The sequence below is a fragment of the Orbicella franksi genome, chromosome 9, assembly GCF_964199315.1.
Source record: "Orbicella franksi chromosome 9, jaOrbFran1.1, whole genome shotgun sequence".
Lineage (NCBI taxonomy): Eukaryota > Metazoa > Cnidaria > Anthozoa > Scleractinia > Merulinidae > Orbicella > Orbicella franksi.
The window spans coordinates 27939073-27959326 of record NC_138153.1 but is presented as its reverse complement, the minus strand read 5'-3'; the positions used below and the strand labels follow the sequence as shown (position 1 = coordinate 27959326).

The 20254-nt window shown below is 38.5% G+C and overlaps 2 protein-coding genes across 3 annotated transcripts; both read left to right on the top strand.

The window, feature by feature from the left end:
* Positions 1–740: 740 nt before the first annotated feature.
* LOC145496499 (uncharacterized) lies at positions 741–2807 on the top strand. Of its 2 annotated transcripts, none has more exons than XM_081476189.1 (2): positions 741–924; positions 1159–2807. In XM_081476189.1, exons 1-2 carry the CDS (start codon positions 873–875, stop codon positions 2682–2684), a joined length of 1578 nt encoding a protein of 525 aa, XP_081332315.1. In that variant the 5' UTR covers positions 741–872; the 3' UTR covers positions 2685–2807. The 2 variants fall into 2 exon arrangements, with proteins under 2 accessions (XP_081332315.1, XP_081332314.1); XM_081476188.1 differs by having other exon boundaries at positions 741–1023.
* Positions 2808–6299: 3492 nt separating this feature from the next.
* LOC145498603 (A-kinase anchor protein 7-like) lies at positions 6300–15837 on the top strand. The gene is given in 3 exon segments (XM_081478505.1): positions 6300–6370; positions 12816–13036; positions 13039–15837. Coding segments are annotated over 3 exon segments (1215 nt in total). The 3' UTR covers positions 13962–15837.
* Positions 15838–20254: the final 4417 nt, after the last annotated feature.

Below are 20254 nucleotides of genomic sequence, written 5' to 3'. Positions count from 1 at the left end.
ACCGGAAGTTGGGAAAACGAACTTCGAAGCTACCACGCATGCCCAATCGAGCACTACTCGTCGTCCACATCTCGTTCAGGACGCCATTTGCCGCCATCTGCCGTCTTGCCGAGAACGCGAGTATGTTTTATTTGTTTTCTAATTTCTACTTACGTATCTTAGGAATTTCTTCAATGTAAAGGGTCGTTTAGTGAATAAATACAGTGCCGAAGTAATTTGATCGTACCGTGATGGAAAAAAAACTTGATTTCTTTCGAGTTGCAGGTAGAGCTTTACAGTATAAAGTGGAGAAAGCAATGGCGGATGATAATAAAAGTACTGCAGGGTACGTAGTAGTGCTTTTATAAATACAAATCGCGGGCATTTCGTTATAGTTTTGTAATTTATACCAGTTGGCATTTTTAAGAAGAGTTCTGGGCTTTGAAGAATATCCGAACTGCTCGGATCGACTATAAACTTAGCTTAGCTCTGAATCACCTGACGTTGATTACAACACTGAATAAACGTTAAATTGTTGTAGTGGATAATTTTTGCATTTTCAAATTAACGGAACATTTGACATTTGTTTGACATTTTCCTGTTGACTGCCACAGAAAGCTGCAGTAAAGGGTTCGTCCACGTAACCGATTTACTAAAGTGTTTACGTTTCCCGCCGTGGACGACGGTCCCGTTCCAGGGCTCAATCGGTCATATACGTCGTCGTCCACGTTCTCGTCGTCATTGCTAAAGGTCCCTATTGTTTAGCGTTCGTAACCTCTTCAAATCGACGGGTGCTGCTGCTTTAAGATGTGCTAAAAAGGAATCCGTAGCAAAAAAAAATTCCTGACAGGCCCAAGAAATCTAAGACGCGCGCACAACGTTCTACTATCCATATGGTCAAAGGTTGTTTCCGCTTACTTTCAATTTCGAACAGCAGTTTCACAGGTGCCACCAGACTTACCTGCAAGTTTACTTCAAGTCTCAATCCTAAGTTTGGACTATTTCGATCTTCAACTTGCGCCTCATCAGAGCTAAGGACTGTTGGTAATGATCGCCCTATGGGTAGATATTTTTCTTATCCCCTATTTTGTCATGATCATTTAAGCTTACAGTCAAAATTTAAGCTTAATATTTTGCGTGTTTTGGTGATACTTGGCTCATTGAATTCTCTTTGTCCAGTTTCTTGTACAAAATTAAATATGGAGAACTTGAAGGAGGCATCTGACTTTGACAGCAACACTAAAGGCATAGAAATTGGTGCAGCATTTGTTCAACCTGAGGAGTCCAAACAGGTGACTGAAGATGTGACGTATGTCAATCAAAACGACACTTCCACCAATCAAGATAGTTTTCCTGTCAGCAGTAGTTTCACGCAGGACAAGGTAGCTCCTGACTTGAAGGAAGAGATGCAAAGTGAATGGGATTTTGATCAAGAGACATGTACATTAGAAACATCAGGTAGAGTGTCTGAGTTGCCAGAAGAACAAGAAAGACATCAAATACTAGATACTGAAACAACCAAATGCTTTCAGAATACTGAAAATGAAAAAGATAGTGACATGCTCTGTGATGATGGATCCTTTGGATTAGAGACTCTTTTTGATGAGGACCTACATTGCAATGATGCAGCAGGATGGATAACTCAAAGCAAAGCAAAAACTAAACAAAGAAAGCGCGAAAAGAGAAAGCAAAAACTACAGCTGAATGCTTTATCAGATGATGACGACACAGACATGGCTAGTGCTAGTGGTAGTAAAGATGATGGACTATTACCAAAAGGTAAAAAGAAACCTAAAAGCATTATGCCAAACTACTTCTTGGCCATTCGTGTCTCCAATCCTCAGATACATTCTGCTATCAAGATTGTTCAAGATTCTATTGCTACACATAATGAAAAACTAACACCAGCTCTTATTCCTCTGGCAACTTTACATTTGACCCTTATGGTTATATATCTTGAAAATGATGAACAGATTCAGAAAGCAACCGAGGTTTTAAATCAGTGCAAAATTAGTGTGGGCCCCATTTTGCAAAACAATGCATTGTCAATGACGTTTTCAGGCCTTGGCCACTTCAACCATCAAGTTCTTTATGCAAAACTTTGTGGAGGAGAGGAGATGGAAGCTCTGAAATCTGTTGTGAACATAGTAAGAGAAACTTTCACAAAGGAAGGCATTCCGTCGACTGACTCCCGCGAATTCAGCCCTCACTTGACAGTCATGAAATTGTCTCGTAACCCAACGTTGAGAAGGAAAGGGATCAAGAAGATCCCAGAAGAGAGTTATGCAAGCTGGGTTGATATGAGCTTTGGAGAAGAGCCAGTAAATGCTGTGCACTTGTGCTCTATGAGCAAGAAAGAAAAGGATGGATTTTACAAGTGTGAGGCCACAGTGAAATTTAATGATGCAGTCGCTCAACCTTCATCCACTGAAACAGGAAATACAAGAAGAGAGGCTGATATAGCACAAGATAATAACATTGGAGATGTAGAACAGAAAGCGACAAGTACAAGTACTGCAGTTTGTGATAAAAATACTGGTGGAAATGGGAAAAATGTTGAGGAAAATGCTTCTTGTGATGAAGATCTCTCCAAGGAGTTCGGTTCATGGACAGTTGATGACCACATGGAAGATGAAGTTGTAACCAAAGAGCCAAGTGAACTTCGAGGTGATTCTGAAGGGAATGGCAGAAAAAGTGACCATTAAGTTGCTAACCTAGTGTCAGTGGTATATCAAACATTTATCCCCTCAAACACTGATTATTGTACATTGTTGACAAGCTACAAACACAAGTTTTGCTCATTTTAGATTGAACAAATATCTAATTAAAGATGCTTGATTTTAAGTACATAGGAATAGTCTTTTTGTAGACCTTTCTTCTACAAAAACAAAGAAGGCACTTAGTGACCGGGCTTTTTTCTGCTGCTGCACCAACACTTGGGAAAAATTACCAAGTGATATAAAAGATGAGGACAATTTTGAGCACTTTAAATCAAAACCAAAATTTAGGAAAGCATGTGAATATTAAGTTATTTTATAGTATATATTAGACACTTTTTACTAGATTTTAAAATATTCAGTTACTAGTATCTTATATATTTTTAAGTTTTCGTACTTCTAGTGTTAACTAATATAATTTGTTTGTCAGGTGCAATTGCTCATATTTACATGTTAATTTGCACCATATAAATATTAATTATCATTATTATTATTTATTACTATTATTAATGTACACAATAAGACAAGCTAGCCAGCAGTTTGAGTGAGATTGTTATGGGAAAGTCTACGTAAAAACAAATTTTACTGAGTCAAAATGTTGATACAGGAACCAGACGACTTTGATTATCATTTCTTGACTTGTGCTTTAGATAAATTACGTGTTTTAGCCTTGTGGCCCCTTGGCTGGTGCTTCTCTCTCTGTTTTCTGTAGCATACAGTGACTATGAGTATTTTTTCTCCCTGGCAGTAATTTATAAACCTGGGTGCAGAGAGGCACAGTCAGAGTAAAGTGCCTTGTCCAAGAACACTTTACAATCAGCCAGACCAGGGCTTGAACTTGGACCAGTTGCTTCGGAGTCCAGCACACTAACCATTAGGGAGGCCCTATTTGGGGTTTTGGGATATGGGATATTACGATAACGAATATAGCAAGATACAGGATATTTAGATTAGATAAAATGGGATAGTGAGTTGGAAAATCGCTAATTTTTACAACTGAGATTAACAGGATACAGGATATTTAGGACAAAAATTAACAGGATATCAGATACTCAGACCCTTTCTCCTTCCCCCCCCCCCCCCCTTATTGGTGCTGCCTTTAGACCAGTGCATATAAAAAGAAGATTGATATCAACATTTACATCCATTAAATAAACCTGCAGTGATCAAATCAAAATTGCTTATACATGAAATGCATGTCCAGTGAACAAAATGAACACAGTGTTTCAAGCAAGCTTTACTAAACGTATGACTGTCCACATATTTTAATACATTGCTTTACTTAATTTTAGAAACTGTTTAGGTTGTAAATATTGCACAATAAAACAGTATTGCTGAATTTGATTACAACTTGATAATTGAGATAAACACACAGATAACAAGGCCAGATAACGGGGTTGAGCATTTTACCAGAATTAACAAGGTCTCAATTTTGTTATCAACCTCAGCCTGTGGAAGATAACTTATTCCTTGACCTGACAATTCTTGCTATGGTGCTCTCATAAGCATTCACTTAAAATGCTCAGATCAAAATTCAGCTAACTTAAGGCATTTTGGCCACCATTACCAGAAAGGAAATGTAGCCAAGATTCAAACCTATACCAATCTAAGTCTATTATTGGAGAGGTGTGTGGTCAGGACAACAACTAGGCGTCCACTTAAAAAGTGCCTATAAGCCCCGGGGGAGGATTCCCATATGAAAAGGTCGGGGATTCTTGTCGTCTTTCCTAGGGGTATAAATCAAGGATTCTGGTCTCACTTTAAGGTGTTCATGACAAAATGGCACTATTTTAAGCTGTCAAAGTATCTTTTAGGGGTGCACTCAAAGAAATAATTGAAGTAAAAAACGCTCTTATTTCCATTTCAAGGCTCAATTTCTGCCGGTCTTTTGAGTCCGCTTTACTAGCGCAGGCCTCCTTTCCTGAACAGCGACTGGCAATCCGGCCTATTCCGTTTTAAGTGGTATCTTTTAGGGATCAAATACGATTGGTCCCATTCGGGGTTTAATTCAAATTTTCCGATGAGCATCCCCAACCTTTTCATATGAGAGTCTCCCTGGGCTATAAGCAGTCCTGCATATATAGGCTACAATTCTTTTAGTCAGCATCACCAGTAGGCTTGATTTCTGCCGCTCTCTTAAATCCCCTCTTTTTTCCTCCCTAAGTTTGCGGGGAGGAGCACAGATTCATTTTCCAGAACTGCAACTGGTAATGGAGCCTACATCACTAGAAGATTCAAAACCTCTGACTGGTTTAATTTTTTTGACCAAGCACCCTGTGAGCACTGTCAATAACGTAATGGTAGTATAGCTGCCAATTTATCCGCGTTTTTAAATTTATTCAAAATGGCCGCCAACAAAAGTTCGAGAAAATCGTAAAAATGCACCAAAAAGTGGTGTAAAAGTGGATCATTGAACAGGTGGTGTAAGGGAAAAGGTGGTGATGAAAGGGGCGATACCCCCTTCCCCCCAATGGCCTGATGAAAAGGAGGGGATACCCCTCCCCTTCTATGGGTTGATCGCAAAATAGGTGATCGCATCTTTCAAACCATAATAATAATAATAATAATAATAATAATAATAATAATAATAATAATAATAATAATAATAATAATAATAAAAACAATCTTTAAAGAGGAAGCGCCCGTCACGTAAATACGTGGTTTTCAGGGAGGTCCTCTATAAAAATAAAAAGTATTAAAATCTAAAATAAGAAATACAAATGTCACAGATCTAAAATATAAGATATACAATAATTAAAACTACTAAAACTACCAAAACTACCTACTGCCCCAAAAAACTAATTACAAATAATTATCTATTAACAATACGTCGTACATCTAAAAATATTTTTTCTAAAAATGTTTATCCATTAAGAACCTTATAAGGTTTTTCTTAAAAATTGTGCATGTCATTGGCTTTCTTAAAAATACTGGGAGAGACATCCAGTCATTTGTAAAACGGAAGTAGGACACTCTCTTGAAAATGAAAATGAGGGCCTTCCTCTACGATAAAAATTGTGTCTATGGCTGGAGGTCCCACAAAAAGAAAATGACACGAATGATCTGAAGGCTTAACTTCCACGATCAGTAATTGACTGCAAGGTAACAGTTCCTGTAGTTTCATCATTTCGAAAATGTTCCATGCGTCATTGTTCTGTTTTACTTCAGTGTGAAGATTTATGACGAGATCCAAAGAGTCCTTCAGAAATTCCCCACTCTTAAATTCTCTCACCTCGCTGAGGGTCTGTCGTCTTGGCATGTGAAGGAAATCTCTCAAGTGTTTGTAGTCTCTATGGTGGTCGCCCAACCATGTGTGAGTGTGAAGAGTCTATTTCTGCCGTAGCATCTCTACCATGCAATGAGCGTGGATCCTATATATGTTGAGTGGAACTGAGAGGAGAACACACTTGAGCGGACTCTTCCGTGACGTCTTATCACCTGTCTTCAACGTGTTCTGAACTGACATGGTGTAAAGCACTCAAAATTGTTCGTTCGAGATTTCCAATGTAGTTGGAGGTCTTTTTTTACAACCGAAAAGGGGAATGGAGTAAGCCTATACGCGTTTTTTTTTTTCACTCACGAAAACCCGAGACTTTGAGCATGATGGCTTCATGCAAGAAATGTCAGAGGGTGGTTGAGCAAGAAACAAGGAGCTTCGATCTGAATTTGATCCGGTAACAGAGTTGGTTCCTTTGGTGGTGAATACAATCCTTCACGGAGAAGTGATGGAGGTTACCGTGATGGAACTTGTCTCTGAAATGGTCAAGTACAGGAAAAATTTGTAATAATAAAAATAAAGACTATCGATTACTCACAACGAAACCTATTATCGATTTTTATCGATTTTCGATATCATTGACTAAGTTTTATCGACTGTTATCGAATTTAATAGATTATCGATTTTATCGATTGACTAACCCCGGAATATATAAAAGCTTAAATGCTCTACTTTTTCTCGGGTTTATTTCTTCTCCTGCGATATGGTTTACATCTTGTAAATTAAAATCTAACGGAAAATATTTACCTTTCGAATCGTTAACGAGCTGAGAATCTGATTCAACATCGCTTGAACTTAACTGCAATACAACATTCCTATAGCCCTTAAGCGAATGATGCACGGTTCAACATCGTGCAACTTTTGTTGATCAACAAATGTTGAACATTGTTGCGACTTGTTGAAACGTTGTTGCAACTTGTTGAATACTCATTCAACTTTTGTTGCGCAATAACTGCACATTTTGGCGCGAAGTTGAAACGGCGGACGAGGAAATGTTTTTGTCGCTTTGTGCTTCGAGCGTTGTCGCCGTTATTATGAAGCGTCGACAAAAAAGACGGAAAAAACGCGAACTTTGGACGAGTGAATGGTTAAGAAATAGAACCATATTCTGAGCATACTACACCCTGTTGGCAGAACTCAGAAACTTGGACATTTCATGCTACAGAAATTGCCTGCATATGGATGTCACGTCGTATATAGTACAGGCACGGAAATGTCTCGTGCAGATTGATCAGTTGACTGGTGTTATCAAAACTCCATTTTACAATAACTGTCTAATTTCTCGCGCGCTGATTGGCTCATTTTTATCATCAATAAGAGTACAGACAGATAAAATTTTCATTTATGCAAGCTTTTAATGAAAGTGGTAAAAGTTCAAGTGAGGCCTTACACTACTGTAAAATGATGTTAAAATCTTTTGAAAATCCAAGCTTTGGCCGATCTACAGCATCATTTTACAGTAGTGTAAGGCCTCACTTGAACTTTTACCACTTTCATTCAAAATGCTACTGAAGGACAACATCCAACGATTATTGCAAGCTTTTAAGTTCTTCTTTCAGCTGTCAAACTGTCAACTGTTTACTGCGGAACCACTCGCCTGCGGCTCGGGGTTCCAAAGCCACTTTGACAGTGTTATGACGCAATTTATCATCAATAAAGTTAATGAAGATTTTATCTTATCTTATCTTATCAATAAGAGGACAGAAGCATAAAAAACGGACGTCAATTTGTTAATTCGAACTCAGCTGATTCCAACTCTTCGGCCTCCATATTGATATTTCCACGAAGCCACGTGACACCAAACTCGAAAACGATTGGTTGAAGCCGTTCAACGAGCGGCAACTTGTTGAACGGAATAGATTTTTTCTATTTTCGTTCAACAACGTTCAACAACCTTCAACATGTTGAACGGCATGTTTCAACGTTCAACAATTCACATGATACACTGTTCAACATTTGTTGAACAGCAGCTGCGACATTTGTTGCTCAACAAATGTTGAACCGTGTTCATTGGCTTTATTCGTATAAGCACTCACCAATCAGCCTTAACGTATGAATGGGCCAATCAGCAAGGTTGCGTTGCCAAGTAACCACGTAGCCACGTAGCCACGTAGCCAATGATCGAAAACGTGAAAAAAAGAAACTGCGTGGCCGCTATGCGGATTTTTAAGGGGTACAACTACGAGTGGCCAGGTATTCTGCAGTTACTCCAAGATGAGCTAACAAGGAATCTCTTGCAGAAAAATCCTGACAGGTCCAAGAAATCTATAAAGGCGCGGCACGACGTTAAGCTGCGAGCCTGAGCCTCAAACCGCGAGCCGCGAGTCGCGCGCGAGCCCCGAAAGATTCCCTACAAAAAATCTAAAAAACGGGCAGAATGCCCTAACTTAGGGACGCCTTCGATTTATAAGAAACGGGACTAAGTTTCTTTAGCGCAAATTCATTTTTTGCTTTTACTTCGTGATAATAGCTCAGCTTATGAGATTTCCCTTTAACACGTCGAATTAACCGGGAGAAAACCTGTCTAAATACAAACACTGAACCTTGAATTGAATTTGCTTCCCTAAGGGTAAGCAGTCTCTTACCGCATGAAGCCTTCCATGTTGCGACAAAATCAACCTTGAATCCGGATTAAAAAACAACAGGAGCTACCATTGGCTACAATGTAATTATCTGTAGCCAATAACAACTTGCGTTACAATTTGCGACTACGGTATCATGAAAAGAAAACAAAACAAAACAAAACAAAAAAAGTCGACCTAATTTCTAATGCGGATGCGAAGTACTGCAGGAAGCCGTATTTCATTTTGTCTAGTTTTGAAACACTATGTTGCGTATTAATGGGTTAATAATACACATGAAAAAATTACTCGATTCTGATTGGCTAAGAGCAGTACAGTTCAAGTGTAACACCAGTGCAAAAAGTGTAACATCAGTGCAAAAAGTGTAACACCAGTGCAAATTACACATCGAAATTCTGTATTATGATTGACTGAAAGAAAATAGGAACTTTTCTAAGAAAATGATATCACGTAAAATGATGACGAAAATTTTGCGCTGAAACTTTGAAAAAAGTTTTCTCAAATGAGAAAAAATGGCTTCAAGAAAGATCTTCCGGCACTTCCTCCGCGCGAATTTTCTCATGTTTATATTATTAATAAGTAATCATACGGTTTTTCTCGTTCAATATGGAGTTAATTTGCACTTGTGAGTTTTTCAAAAAGCTGAAATTACACTCGCCGAAGCGGCTCGTGCAATTTCAGCTTTTTGAAAAACTCACTCGTGCAAATTAATTCCAAATTGAACTCGAAACCGTATGATTACCTATACAAATTATTTGGGCATCTCGGAAAATAAAAGAAGGAAAAAAAGCACTGGTAAGTTCTCGTTTAGAGATATTCTAGGCAAAATGGAAAAGAAAAATGAGTGTTATCAATATTTAAGTTTAAATAATTTCCCAAAAATGAAAATCCTACTCGATAAATGGGCGAGTGATCGATGATTTGTACTCGCCGCACGATTTTCACACTCGCATTGGCGAGCAGGCGAACGCTAATTTCCATCACTCTATGCACAATTATCATGAATATTTGCAATGATTTGCACTCTCTTTTAGCCGTTGGTCCTTTATATTTTGAATTGTTTCATTGTTTTTCCTTTTCTGTTTTACTCACAACAGGTGCGTTCTTGCAGCACGTGAAATAATTTATGTATTAACAGTGGAGCTCGTCTCGTGACATTTAAGTGCCTGTGCCCCTGCAACACATATTTATTTATTTATTTATTTATTTTTATATTATTATTAATTTTCTATTTTTTACAGCACTCATACTTACATTATTAATTACAAAAAACTACGTATAAAACTACAACAATACAGCTACTTACGCTAATTACAACTAGCTCTAATTACAATGCTTGACGAAACAACAGTATTATTTAAACCGCTTACGTTACACTACTTTTTAATCGCGGACAATTACTACAAACTTTTACTACGGTTACTAGAACTAGTGAAAACTGCAAAAAAAAAAAATGACAAAAAAGCGACAATTTACAGTATATTTAGCTATATTTACAGTTTAACTTGCACCTTTGCTCTGCTAGTTTCTATTTCTATTTTGTTTTTAAGGATAGCCAAGAAAGCGTCTAAGAAATAATCTTCCTCATTTTTTGAAGCAGTGTAAATATAATATTTTGCAATTATTGTACAGAGGTTTAAACCGAGACACAGAGGCACGGTGTCTGTGATGCCGTAAAGTATTTGTGCTTCAGAGAGCGTGATTACAGTATTGTTTTTTCTGTACCACCAATCAGTAAACTCTGTCCAAAACAGCTGGACGTTGGGGCAAGTTACGAAGAGATGTGTAATTGTTTGCTTTTCAGCACATAAATGACAGCGGTCGTGCTCTTTAATACCGAATTTATGTAATGCAGCATTGGTGGGTAAAATATGGTGTACAATCTTGAACTGAAACATCGAGAGTTGCAACACATATTTAGAAGGAAACCACAGTGCAAGCAACCATTAATGCCCATTTTCCGATTCAATGTGTCATTCTGAATCAGTTTATTACTTGTATTTCCCAGCGTGATAGTGCTGATCAAGCGTGACGCGTCGTCATTCCCGAAAATCTATTTGACGTCGAGTTTCTTGGAAAGCAAACCAATATAAATTTTTATTTTCGTTGGTCTAGTGGCCATTGTTCACATATTCTCAATTGCTGGGTTCGCGGAATTACCTCTGTACATAGCTTCTAGCTAATTTTGTCACCCTGGAAGAATCGAAAAGCCCGCACAGATAACATAAAAAGGAATTCAAAGGTTAGATTCATGTACATGATTACAACGCCCGCTGATTTTAAGGCAAGACTAAAATTTAAAAGGCGGCTACATATTCGCTATGTCGCTACATATTCGCTTTGTGTACATCTAGTGCGAAGTTTTTTAAATCTGAAAAGTAAAGTGCATGTATAAAAGGGCGACTCCAGGATAAGCATATTAATTTAGGTAAAGCGTTCATAAAACCTTTTGAAAAAATACGATTCACTCGAAAATGAAACACATGGGTCACATGGGTCACATGGCGGAGTCTTTTTTGTCTGAGGAAATGGGAAGCTTGCTTCGTACAAATCTACGCAAATTATTTTCTTGTGTTCGGGTTTTTTCAAATGTTAAGACTCTCCGTTATAAATGTGTTTTAACTATAATGTTAGATGAGTGATGTATTGTGCGGCAAACAACATTAAATTCGGCAGGGTCTGTCGCACTATGCGACGTTGGATTGGAGCTGATTCATACGGCGTTCTCCATGTGTCGAATCTAATGCATAAATTTTCATAAAACGGGACTCGTGATTTGCTGAAAATTTGAGTGGCGTGACCAGTCATACATGAAGCTCGAAGTTGTCGCTAAAACTAAAGACATCAAAATGTGCCTTCGATTTATGAGAAACGGGACTGTGTAAGTGGGTTTCTTTAGCGCAAATTCATTTTTTGATTTTTCTTCGTGATAATAGCCCAGCTTATGAGATTTCTTTAATTTATTTTAGACGTTTTTTCTTTGTGATTCACAAGATGCAAAAAAAAAAAAAAAAAAAAAAAAAAAAGTATAAGCAAAGACAAAATAAGAGAAAAACAGAAAAACAAGAGCAAGAGAAAGAGAAGAACTGACTCCCGGTAGTGTAAATTGCGCACGCGCTTATAGGATAACTTCCAATATATATTTGTTGCACTTCCGGTTTCTTTAAACGGTAAAGGAAACACGGTTTTTCATTAAATTCAGTCTTTTTCGACGGGTTTCGATTAAAGCCAACGTTGGAAACATAGCTATGCATTTCTTTTTCGAATTCATGCTTTTTTTTTCAGAAAATTACGAATTTTTCAATATTTTGAAATTCTCTCAAAATCTGACTTTTTAGAAATGAAACAAAATCTATGCATAGCGCAATGAGGATTAAATTTAAAACATTATATCAATGAAAAAAAATCCCGATAACGTAATTTGCCTGGGAGCCTTTGCATTTTTTCAGTATTATTCACATGACCAATAGCGTGGCCTGATGACGTCATCACTTGGGTTACTGATCATGAAAAAGCTAAAACACATGAAATAACTCCGAACTAAAACTGATGGGGTTATATGAGAATGAATTTTCCTTAGCAACGGCTCGAAAAGATCAGTTGATGGGCCCTTAACAAGTCGAATTAACCGGCAGAAAACCTGTCTAAATACAAACACTGAACTTTGAGTTTGAATTTGCTTCCTTAAATATTGCTATAACAGCGAAATGTTAGTCACAGCTTTTCTATTTGGACAGAGTTTTTGAATTCAGAACGCATATTTTCTCGTCGCGATTGTTACCACCGGCTTCCCGAATTAAGGTCGACGTAAGTGCGCCGTCTGGACGAGCCGTCGCTCCAAAGTCGCTCTAAAGTCGAACTTAATCAAGTTTGGTTCGGCACATGAGTGGAGCGGCGTTTGGACCGGACCTTACCTGCAAAATCCGTTCGACGGAGAAAATACTTGGCGCGGAATTTCACGCATGAAAGAAACTCGAGAACTTTTGTTTCGTCTTTTTAAAAGTGTAGCATTTGCTGAGTAAAACGTTAACGTTAAATTGAAAACTAAAAACAAAAGAACAAACAAACAAACAAAAAACGCAGTGGCTCGTAAAAATAAGCGCGCGGCTCGCGGGCTCGCACATTTAAGTCACACTCTAGTATTTTGTCATGATCAGTTAAGCTTACAGTCAAAATTTAAGCTTAATATATTGTGTGTTTTGGTGATACTTGGCTCATTGAATTCTCTTTGTCCAGTTTCGTGATATGGAGAACTTGAAGGACCTTGAAGGAGGCATCTGGTTTTGAGAGCAACACTAAAGGCATAGAAACTGGTGCAACATTTAGTCAACCTGAAGAGTCGAAACATTTGACTGAGAATGTGACATATGTCAATCAAAAAGACACTTCCAAGCAATCTGATGATGACCACACAGATATGGCTAGTGCTTGCAGTAGCCTAAAAGATGATGGAACATTACTAAAAGGTGAACAGAAACCCAAAGCATGGGATCAAACTATTTCGTGGCCATTCGTGTCTCCAATCCTCAGATACATTCTGCTATCAAGAATGTTCAAGATTCTGTTACTACACATAATGAAAATCTCACACCCGCTCTTATTCCTCTGGAAACTTTACATTTGACCCTCATGGTCATATATCTTGAAAATGATGTACAGGTTCAGAAAGCGACAGAGGTTTTAAATCAGTGCAAAATTAGTCTGGACCCCATTTTGCAAAACAATGCATTGACAATGACCTTTTCAGGCCTTGGCCACTTCGACCATGAAGTTCTTTATGTAAAACTTCGTGAAGGAGAGGAGATGGAAGTTCTGAAATCTGTTGTGAGCATAGTAAGAGACACTTTCACAAAGGAAGGCATTCCTTCAGCTGACCGCCACGAATTCAGCCCTCACTTGACAGTCATGAAATTGTATACTAGCGGAGTTAAAGCGTTGAAGAAGAAGGGGATCCATATCAAGAAGATCCCAGAGGAGAGTTATGCAAGCTGGGTTGATATGAGCTTTGGAGAAGAGCACGTAAATGCTTTGCACTTATGCTCTATTCACAAGCAGAAAGAAAAGGATGGATTTTACAAGTGTGAGGCCACAGTGACATTTAATGATGCAGCCAATGAACCTCCATCCACTGAAACAGGAAATACAAAAAGAGAGGCTGATGTAGCACAAGATAATAACATTGGAGATGTAGAACAGGAAGCGACAAGTTCAAGTGCTGCACTTTGTGATAAAAATACTGGTGGAAATGGGAAAAATGTTGAGGAAAATGCTTCTTGTGACGAAGATCTCTCCAAGGAGTTAGGTTCGTGGACAGTTGATGACAACGTGGAAGATGAAGTTGTGACAAAAGAACCAAGTGAACTTCAAGGTGATTCTGAAAGGAATGGCAGAAAAAGTGATCATTAATTTGCTAACCCAGTGTCAGTGGTACATCAAACATCTCTGCCTTCAGACACTGATTATTGTACATCATTGTACAGACGCAAGTTGCTGGTTTTAAATGGCACAAATATCTGATTAAAGACACTTGATTTTAAGTTCATGGAAATAGTCTTTTTGTATACCCTTCTTTTATGAAAACAAAGGAGACACTCGGTGACTGGGCTTTTTCTGCTGCTGCACCAACACTTTGGAAACAATTACCAAGTGATATAAAAGATGAGGATAATTTTGAGCACTTTAAATCAAAACAAAAAATTTTGCTTAGGAAAGCATGTGAATAGTAAGTTTTTTATATTATATATTAGACACTTTTTACTAGATTTTAAAATATTCAATTATCCTATTTATTTTTAAGCATTCTTACTTCTAGTGTTAACTACTATAATTTGTTTGCCAGGCACATTTGTTCATATTTACATGTTAATATGCACCATATAAATTTTGATTATTGTTATCATTGTTTTATTACTGTTATTAATGTACACAATAGGACAAGCTAGCCAGCTGTTTGAGTGAGATTGCCATAGTACAGTCTACATGAAAACAAATTTTACTCAAAATGTTGATACAGGAAACAGACTGCTTTGACTATCATTTCTTGACTTGTGCTTTAGATAAATATTTAATATGTGTTTGAGCCTTGTGGCCCCTTGGCTGGTGCGTCTCTCTCTGGTTTCTGTAGCATACAGCGACTATGAGTATTTTTTCTCCCTGGCAGTAATTTATAAACCTGGTTGCAGAGAGTCACAGTCAGAGTAAAGTGCCTTGTGACCAAGACTGACTTCACAATCAACCAGATTAGGGCTTGAACTCAGATCACTTACTCCGGAGTCCAGCCCACTAACCATTAGGGAGGCTCTATTAGGGGTTTTTCAGGATCTGGGATGTTTATGTTAAGATAAATATTTAATATGTGTTTGAGCCTTGTGGCCCCTTGGCTGGTGCGTCTCTCTCTGGTTTCTGTAGCATACAGCGACTATGAGTATTTTTTCTCCCTGGCAGTAATTTATAAACCTGGTTGCAGAGAGTCACAGTCAGAGTAAAGTGCCTTGTGACCAAGACTGACTTCACAATCAACCAGATTAGGGCTTGAACTCGGATCACTTACTCCGGAGTCCAGCCCACTAACCATTAGGGAGGCTCTATTAGGGGTTTTTCAGGAACTGGGATGTTTATGTTAAGAAAATAACAAGATACAGTTTGCTTAGATTAGATAAAATGGTATAGTATGGTGACAGAGCTTTTTCTGTATGTGCTCCTTAGATTTGAAACACTGTTCCTTTGGAAATAGGTCGATCCAGTACAGTTTTATTATTTAAGAAAAAACTCATGACCTCCCGTTTTACTAAATTTATTAAGCGTAACTCTTTATTATATTTTTAATTTTATTTTAGATTGTAGTTTTGTTGGGTATCTTGCTAGTTTTTTAGTTTTTAAGTTTCTTAGGGTAAAATATTGTAGCTTTTAGGGATAGTTTTGTGAAGCAGCCTGGGCAAATAATGGATGTGTGGGCTTTATAAATGAACTATCATTACTATTATTATAGTGAGTTGGAAAATCATTAATTTTTGCAACTGGAATAAACAGGACGTGGGATAGCTGCATTAGGCCACTGGATATAAAATGAAGATTGATATCAACAACACCTATTAAGGGAACCTGCAGTGATCAAATTAAAATTGATTACTCATCGAATACAGTGAAAAAAACGAACAAAGTGTTTTAAGTAAGCCTTACTAAACATATGACTGTCCACATATTTTAATACATTGTTTTTTGATTACTCATTTTAGAAACTGTTTAGGTTCTAAATATTGCACAATAAAACAGTATTGCTGAATTTGATTACATGCTGATAAAAAAAAAAGAGATAAACATTCAGATAACAGGGTCAGATAACAGGGTTGAGCTTTTACCACAATTAACAAGGCCTCAGTTTTGTTATCCACCTCAGCCTGTGGAAGATAACTTATTCCTTGGCCTGACAATTCTTGCTATGGTGCTCTCATAAGCATTTCCACATAAAATGCTCAGATCAAAATTCAGCTAACTTAAGGTGTTTTGGCCACCACTACCAGAAAAGAAATGTAGCCCAAAATTCAAACTTATAACAATCAAGGTCTATTTATTGGAGAGGTGTGTGGTCAGGACAACAACTTGGGAAGTGCCTATAAGCCCCCCCCCCCCCCCCTGGGGAAGGGAGGGACTCCCATATGAAATGGTCGGGGGTTCTTGTTGTCTTGCCTAGGGGTATAAATCAAGGATTCTGGTCTCACTTAGGATGTTCATGACAAAATGCCACTATTTTAAGCTGTCAAGGTATCTTTTAAGGGTGCACTCAAAGAAACATTTGTAGTAAAAAACGCTCTTATTTCCGTTTCTATGCTTGATTTCTGCCGCTCTCTTGAGTCCAGTCTAAGTAGTTTGGGCTCCTTTCCTGAACAGCAGCTGGTAATCTGGTCTATTCTGTTTTAAGTCATTAGTGGTATCTTTTAGGGGTCAAATAAAGCTTGAGCCATGCTCAGATTGGTCTCCTTTAGGGGTTTAATTCAAATTTTCTGACGAGCATCCATGACCTTTTTATATATGGCAGTCTCCCTGGGCTTTTAGCAGTCTTGTTTATCCATAGGCTACAAGAGATAGCATCACCAGTAGTCTTGATTTTGCCACTCTCTCAAGTCCCCTCTTTGTTCCTCCCCAATTTCAGGGGGAGGAGCACAGATTCATTTTCCAGAACAGCAACTGGCAATCGAACCTACACCACTAGAAGAATCAAAACCTCTGACTGGTTTAATTTTTTGACCACACACCAAGTGATCACTGTCAATAACACCTGCCAATCAGATCTGAGTAGAATACACCACAAGTCTATCAAAATTATGGACCTTCCAACTGGACCCTCCTGACATCCCAATTCTTTGTGGTGACTATAAGGAATGTAACACTGTGAAAAGAGAGTCATGGGTAAGCCTGAAAATTGGTTTCTTTACACCCGGTGCAGCCTCTAAAATCTACTAGATTATAAATGCAAGAAGAGAGGCCCAGAGGAGGGGGGGGGGGGGGGGGAATTAGATCTCCTAAAGTAGACCAATCTGGATGAGACACAAGCTTAGATACCACTTAAAATGGTATAGACCTATTACTGGCCGCTGTTCAGGAACGGAGTCCACTCAAGTAGACCAGACTCAAGAGACCAGCAGAAAACGAGCCTAAAAAAGTTTACTCTTATCAATAGCATTTTTTTCTTATTATTTCTTTGAGTGCACCCTAACAGCTACCTTGACAGCTGAAAATAGTAGCGTTTCATCATGAACACCCTAAACTGAGAGCAGAAACCTTGATTTATACCCCAAGGCGAGACGACAAGCATCCCCAAACTTTTCATATGGGATTCCCCCCACCCCCTTCCTAGGGGGGTTGTACAAAAAAGAGTTAACTCAACACCAATTTAAATAAGACAAAATTTCCTTAGGGACCTCTTGTAGGCCCAGTTCATGAATATCACATTGTTTATTCACTGCCACCCGACAAAGAACCTTTAAGTCAGCAGGTGAGTTGTTCATTTTGTAGGTCAAAAGATTGGAAACATCGTCACTTCGATCCTCAGTGTTCACATTACAGCAGTGAATTACCAGCAACTGATGTCCACTTGAAGAAACATTACAACTTGTATAGTTGTCTGTTCCCTTTTCGTGGTCCATTCGTAAAATTTCCTTGGCATCGAATTGAGTTTCAGGCTTTGAAAAATCAAGATCATGCATCAAAAACAGTGAAAATTGTTTCTTGTTGCAATCAACACCACTTTGGGGAATCACAATATAGTTGTCATAAGGTGATATATACAGCTCGTAAGCTGACAAAGTTGAATCTCCAGCGAAGTTCACATTCTGTAGTAAATTTCCCAAGGTGTCCCATATTAGCACTGATCTGCAGTCTTCAAAATCGATTCCAGATTGACGACTGTCACTCAAGGGCATTTTAATTCGCTGACCACTGCACAGTGCAAGAAAGAAAGTTCCTTCATGGGAATATTTTGCATCTGCTACAAAGTTAAACCCTTTCAGCTTTGTCTCAACGTTGACCATAAATGAATCCAAGTTTACAAACACCAGACCAACGTAAAACACATACGAGCCCCTTCCAATAATTGCAAGGCTCTTTAGATCAGGGCTGAAATCTAACAATCTCCAAGAGAATGGAAGGTTTGTTAGCTCAATTTCACTACTCTTGATTTCTCTCACACATTGGACGTGAAAATCAGCTGAGGTTGGGCTCATTTTTTTGACTGCCATTTCCAACAAAATGAATTCTCCATCATTGAGAATAACACCAAACCAATAATGACCTCCATTCCGTAGAGGGGACACCCTCATGAAGCTAACACTAGCACCCCAATGGAAATTACGATTGCTCTGGCGATTACACCGGTCCAACTTCACCTCGATTTCTTTGCGAAGGGCTCCTCCGCTATCAGCTGAATCTGGAGCAGGGCACGAAAACACAAAGGCACAACTTCGGAAATCTTCCAAGCGAGCGAAAACGTTCAAAAGTGGGTAACCACTGGTTGGAGTTAAATCGCAAACAATTTCTAAAACAGGACACGACGAGACCAGATTGTAACCGAGTTCTCGTTCTATCTCACCTGTATGTAAGTTGAGAAGTTTCAACCTGATATCAATTCTCTTCGTGGCACCTTGAGAAAAATCGTTCTCTAGGCCATGCAAAGTGTGAGCAATAGCCACGATGTTGACGTTTTCACGCGCTATCCAAGCAACTTTGTCGTTTGTTTTGAAGTAAAAAGGGACTTGTGCTTTTGTGAGGAGTTTTAATTCTCCTCCGGCGTCCGCCATCTTGATAAAATGGTTACCTCATACCGCCCCACCTGTTATATTCAGTATATCTGCGCGTTAATTTTTAAGACGCCGTTGTGTTGTGGTACCTTACTGATTACTAACTTTCCTTGATGCATACGATTTACCCATACCCGGGAAGGCAGTAGATAACTCGACGGTCCGGAGGTGTGGTGGGGTGGGCTGGGGTGTTGTGGGGAAGAATTGACCCAATACCCCTATTCCAAAAAAAAATTACGTCGGTGTGGAGCATAACTTTTTATTTTCAGTCCAAGGATTGGGATTAGCCTGTGAGTAGGTTCACCTTCCGATTTGGTTACAGGGCGAGAAAATCGAGCGAAAAAATATAATGGCTTACCACTAGAAAAGTGATGGGGTGGGGGGGGGAGGGGTGGGTGGGACTTTTTTTAGCTTGCGAGAATGTTTTTTTTTCACGCTCACTGGCTCTGCAGGATTTTTTTTCGGGGTCAAGTCACCTGCATGAAGATTCTGTTTTGTTTTTTTGAGAGGGTGGGTGGGGGGTAAAATTTTCCACTGCCGCAAGGTGAATGCCTGGAACAGGGCTCAAACAAGGATTTATTATGTTTCACACAGTTTTCTTGCTTTACTGTCAAAATTATACTCCGGGGAAACATAACCAAGCATCAGAAACATCTTAGTTGAAAATGGTTTGTAAATATAGTGCTTAAAATCGCCCTGTATTGCAGTTTTTATTTGATGTTTAGGCGATATTAATTTTATTGATTGGCCTTCCATTAACAGACTTAACAAATATGGGCCAATTGCACAATTGAAGCATCTTTGGTACGTTTTTTCACGATTTTCAGTCGATAAATTTAATGTATCGATTGGACTTGAATGATAATACGTCTTTTACTTTACCAAAAAACCCAAAATAGATTGAAACTGCCCACACTAAGAACATCTGTTGTGTTTCAACACCTCCCGGATCGTCGTTGATTCAAACGTTTGATCTTGATCTTAGGGGAAGTGTTACGGTTCAACATTTGTGTGCACATCTGTGCCATAATCTTCATTAATACATTTCAGCTGTGAAATTATTGCTATATGTTGTGATTTATTTATTTATTTATTTATTTATTTGTTTGTTTGTTTATTTATTTATTTATTCATTCAAATCACGAATCAAGCCGGATCGCTGTTTATAGCACATGGTTCTATCACTTTTAAGTCATGGCTACTCAGCATCCATAATGAGGTTCCTGCGCCAAAATGTATCAGCCTGTAGAGGGGAAAATGTCCGATTTTCTAATTGTAGAGAAAATCTGGTGAATGGGAATTCCACCAGGTCCTAGAAAACTGCAGTACAAATGCAAAGTGGCTGCTAAGGTGCCCTTAAGGCGGGCACAGTTTGTCAGCCCGACAGTGGAACTCACTCTGCAGGAA

Excerpts from the sequence above, each read along its gene's own strand:
- LOC145496499 (XM_081476188.1), top strand. The coding sequence starts at position 873 with ATGGTCAAAGGTTGTTTCCGCTTACTTTCAATTTCGAACAGCAGTTTC. Across the intron at positions 1,024-1,158 it reads ATCAGAGCTAAGGACTGTTG|TTTCTTGTACAAAATTAAAT; the intron begins GTAATGATCGCC and ends CTCTTTGTCCAG.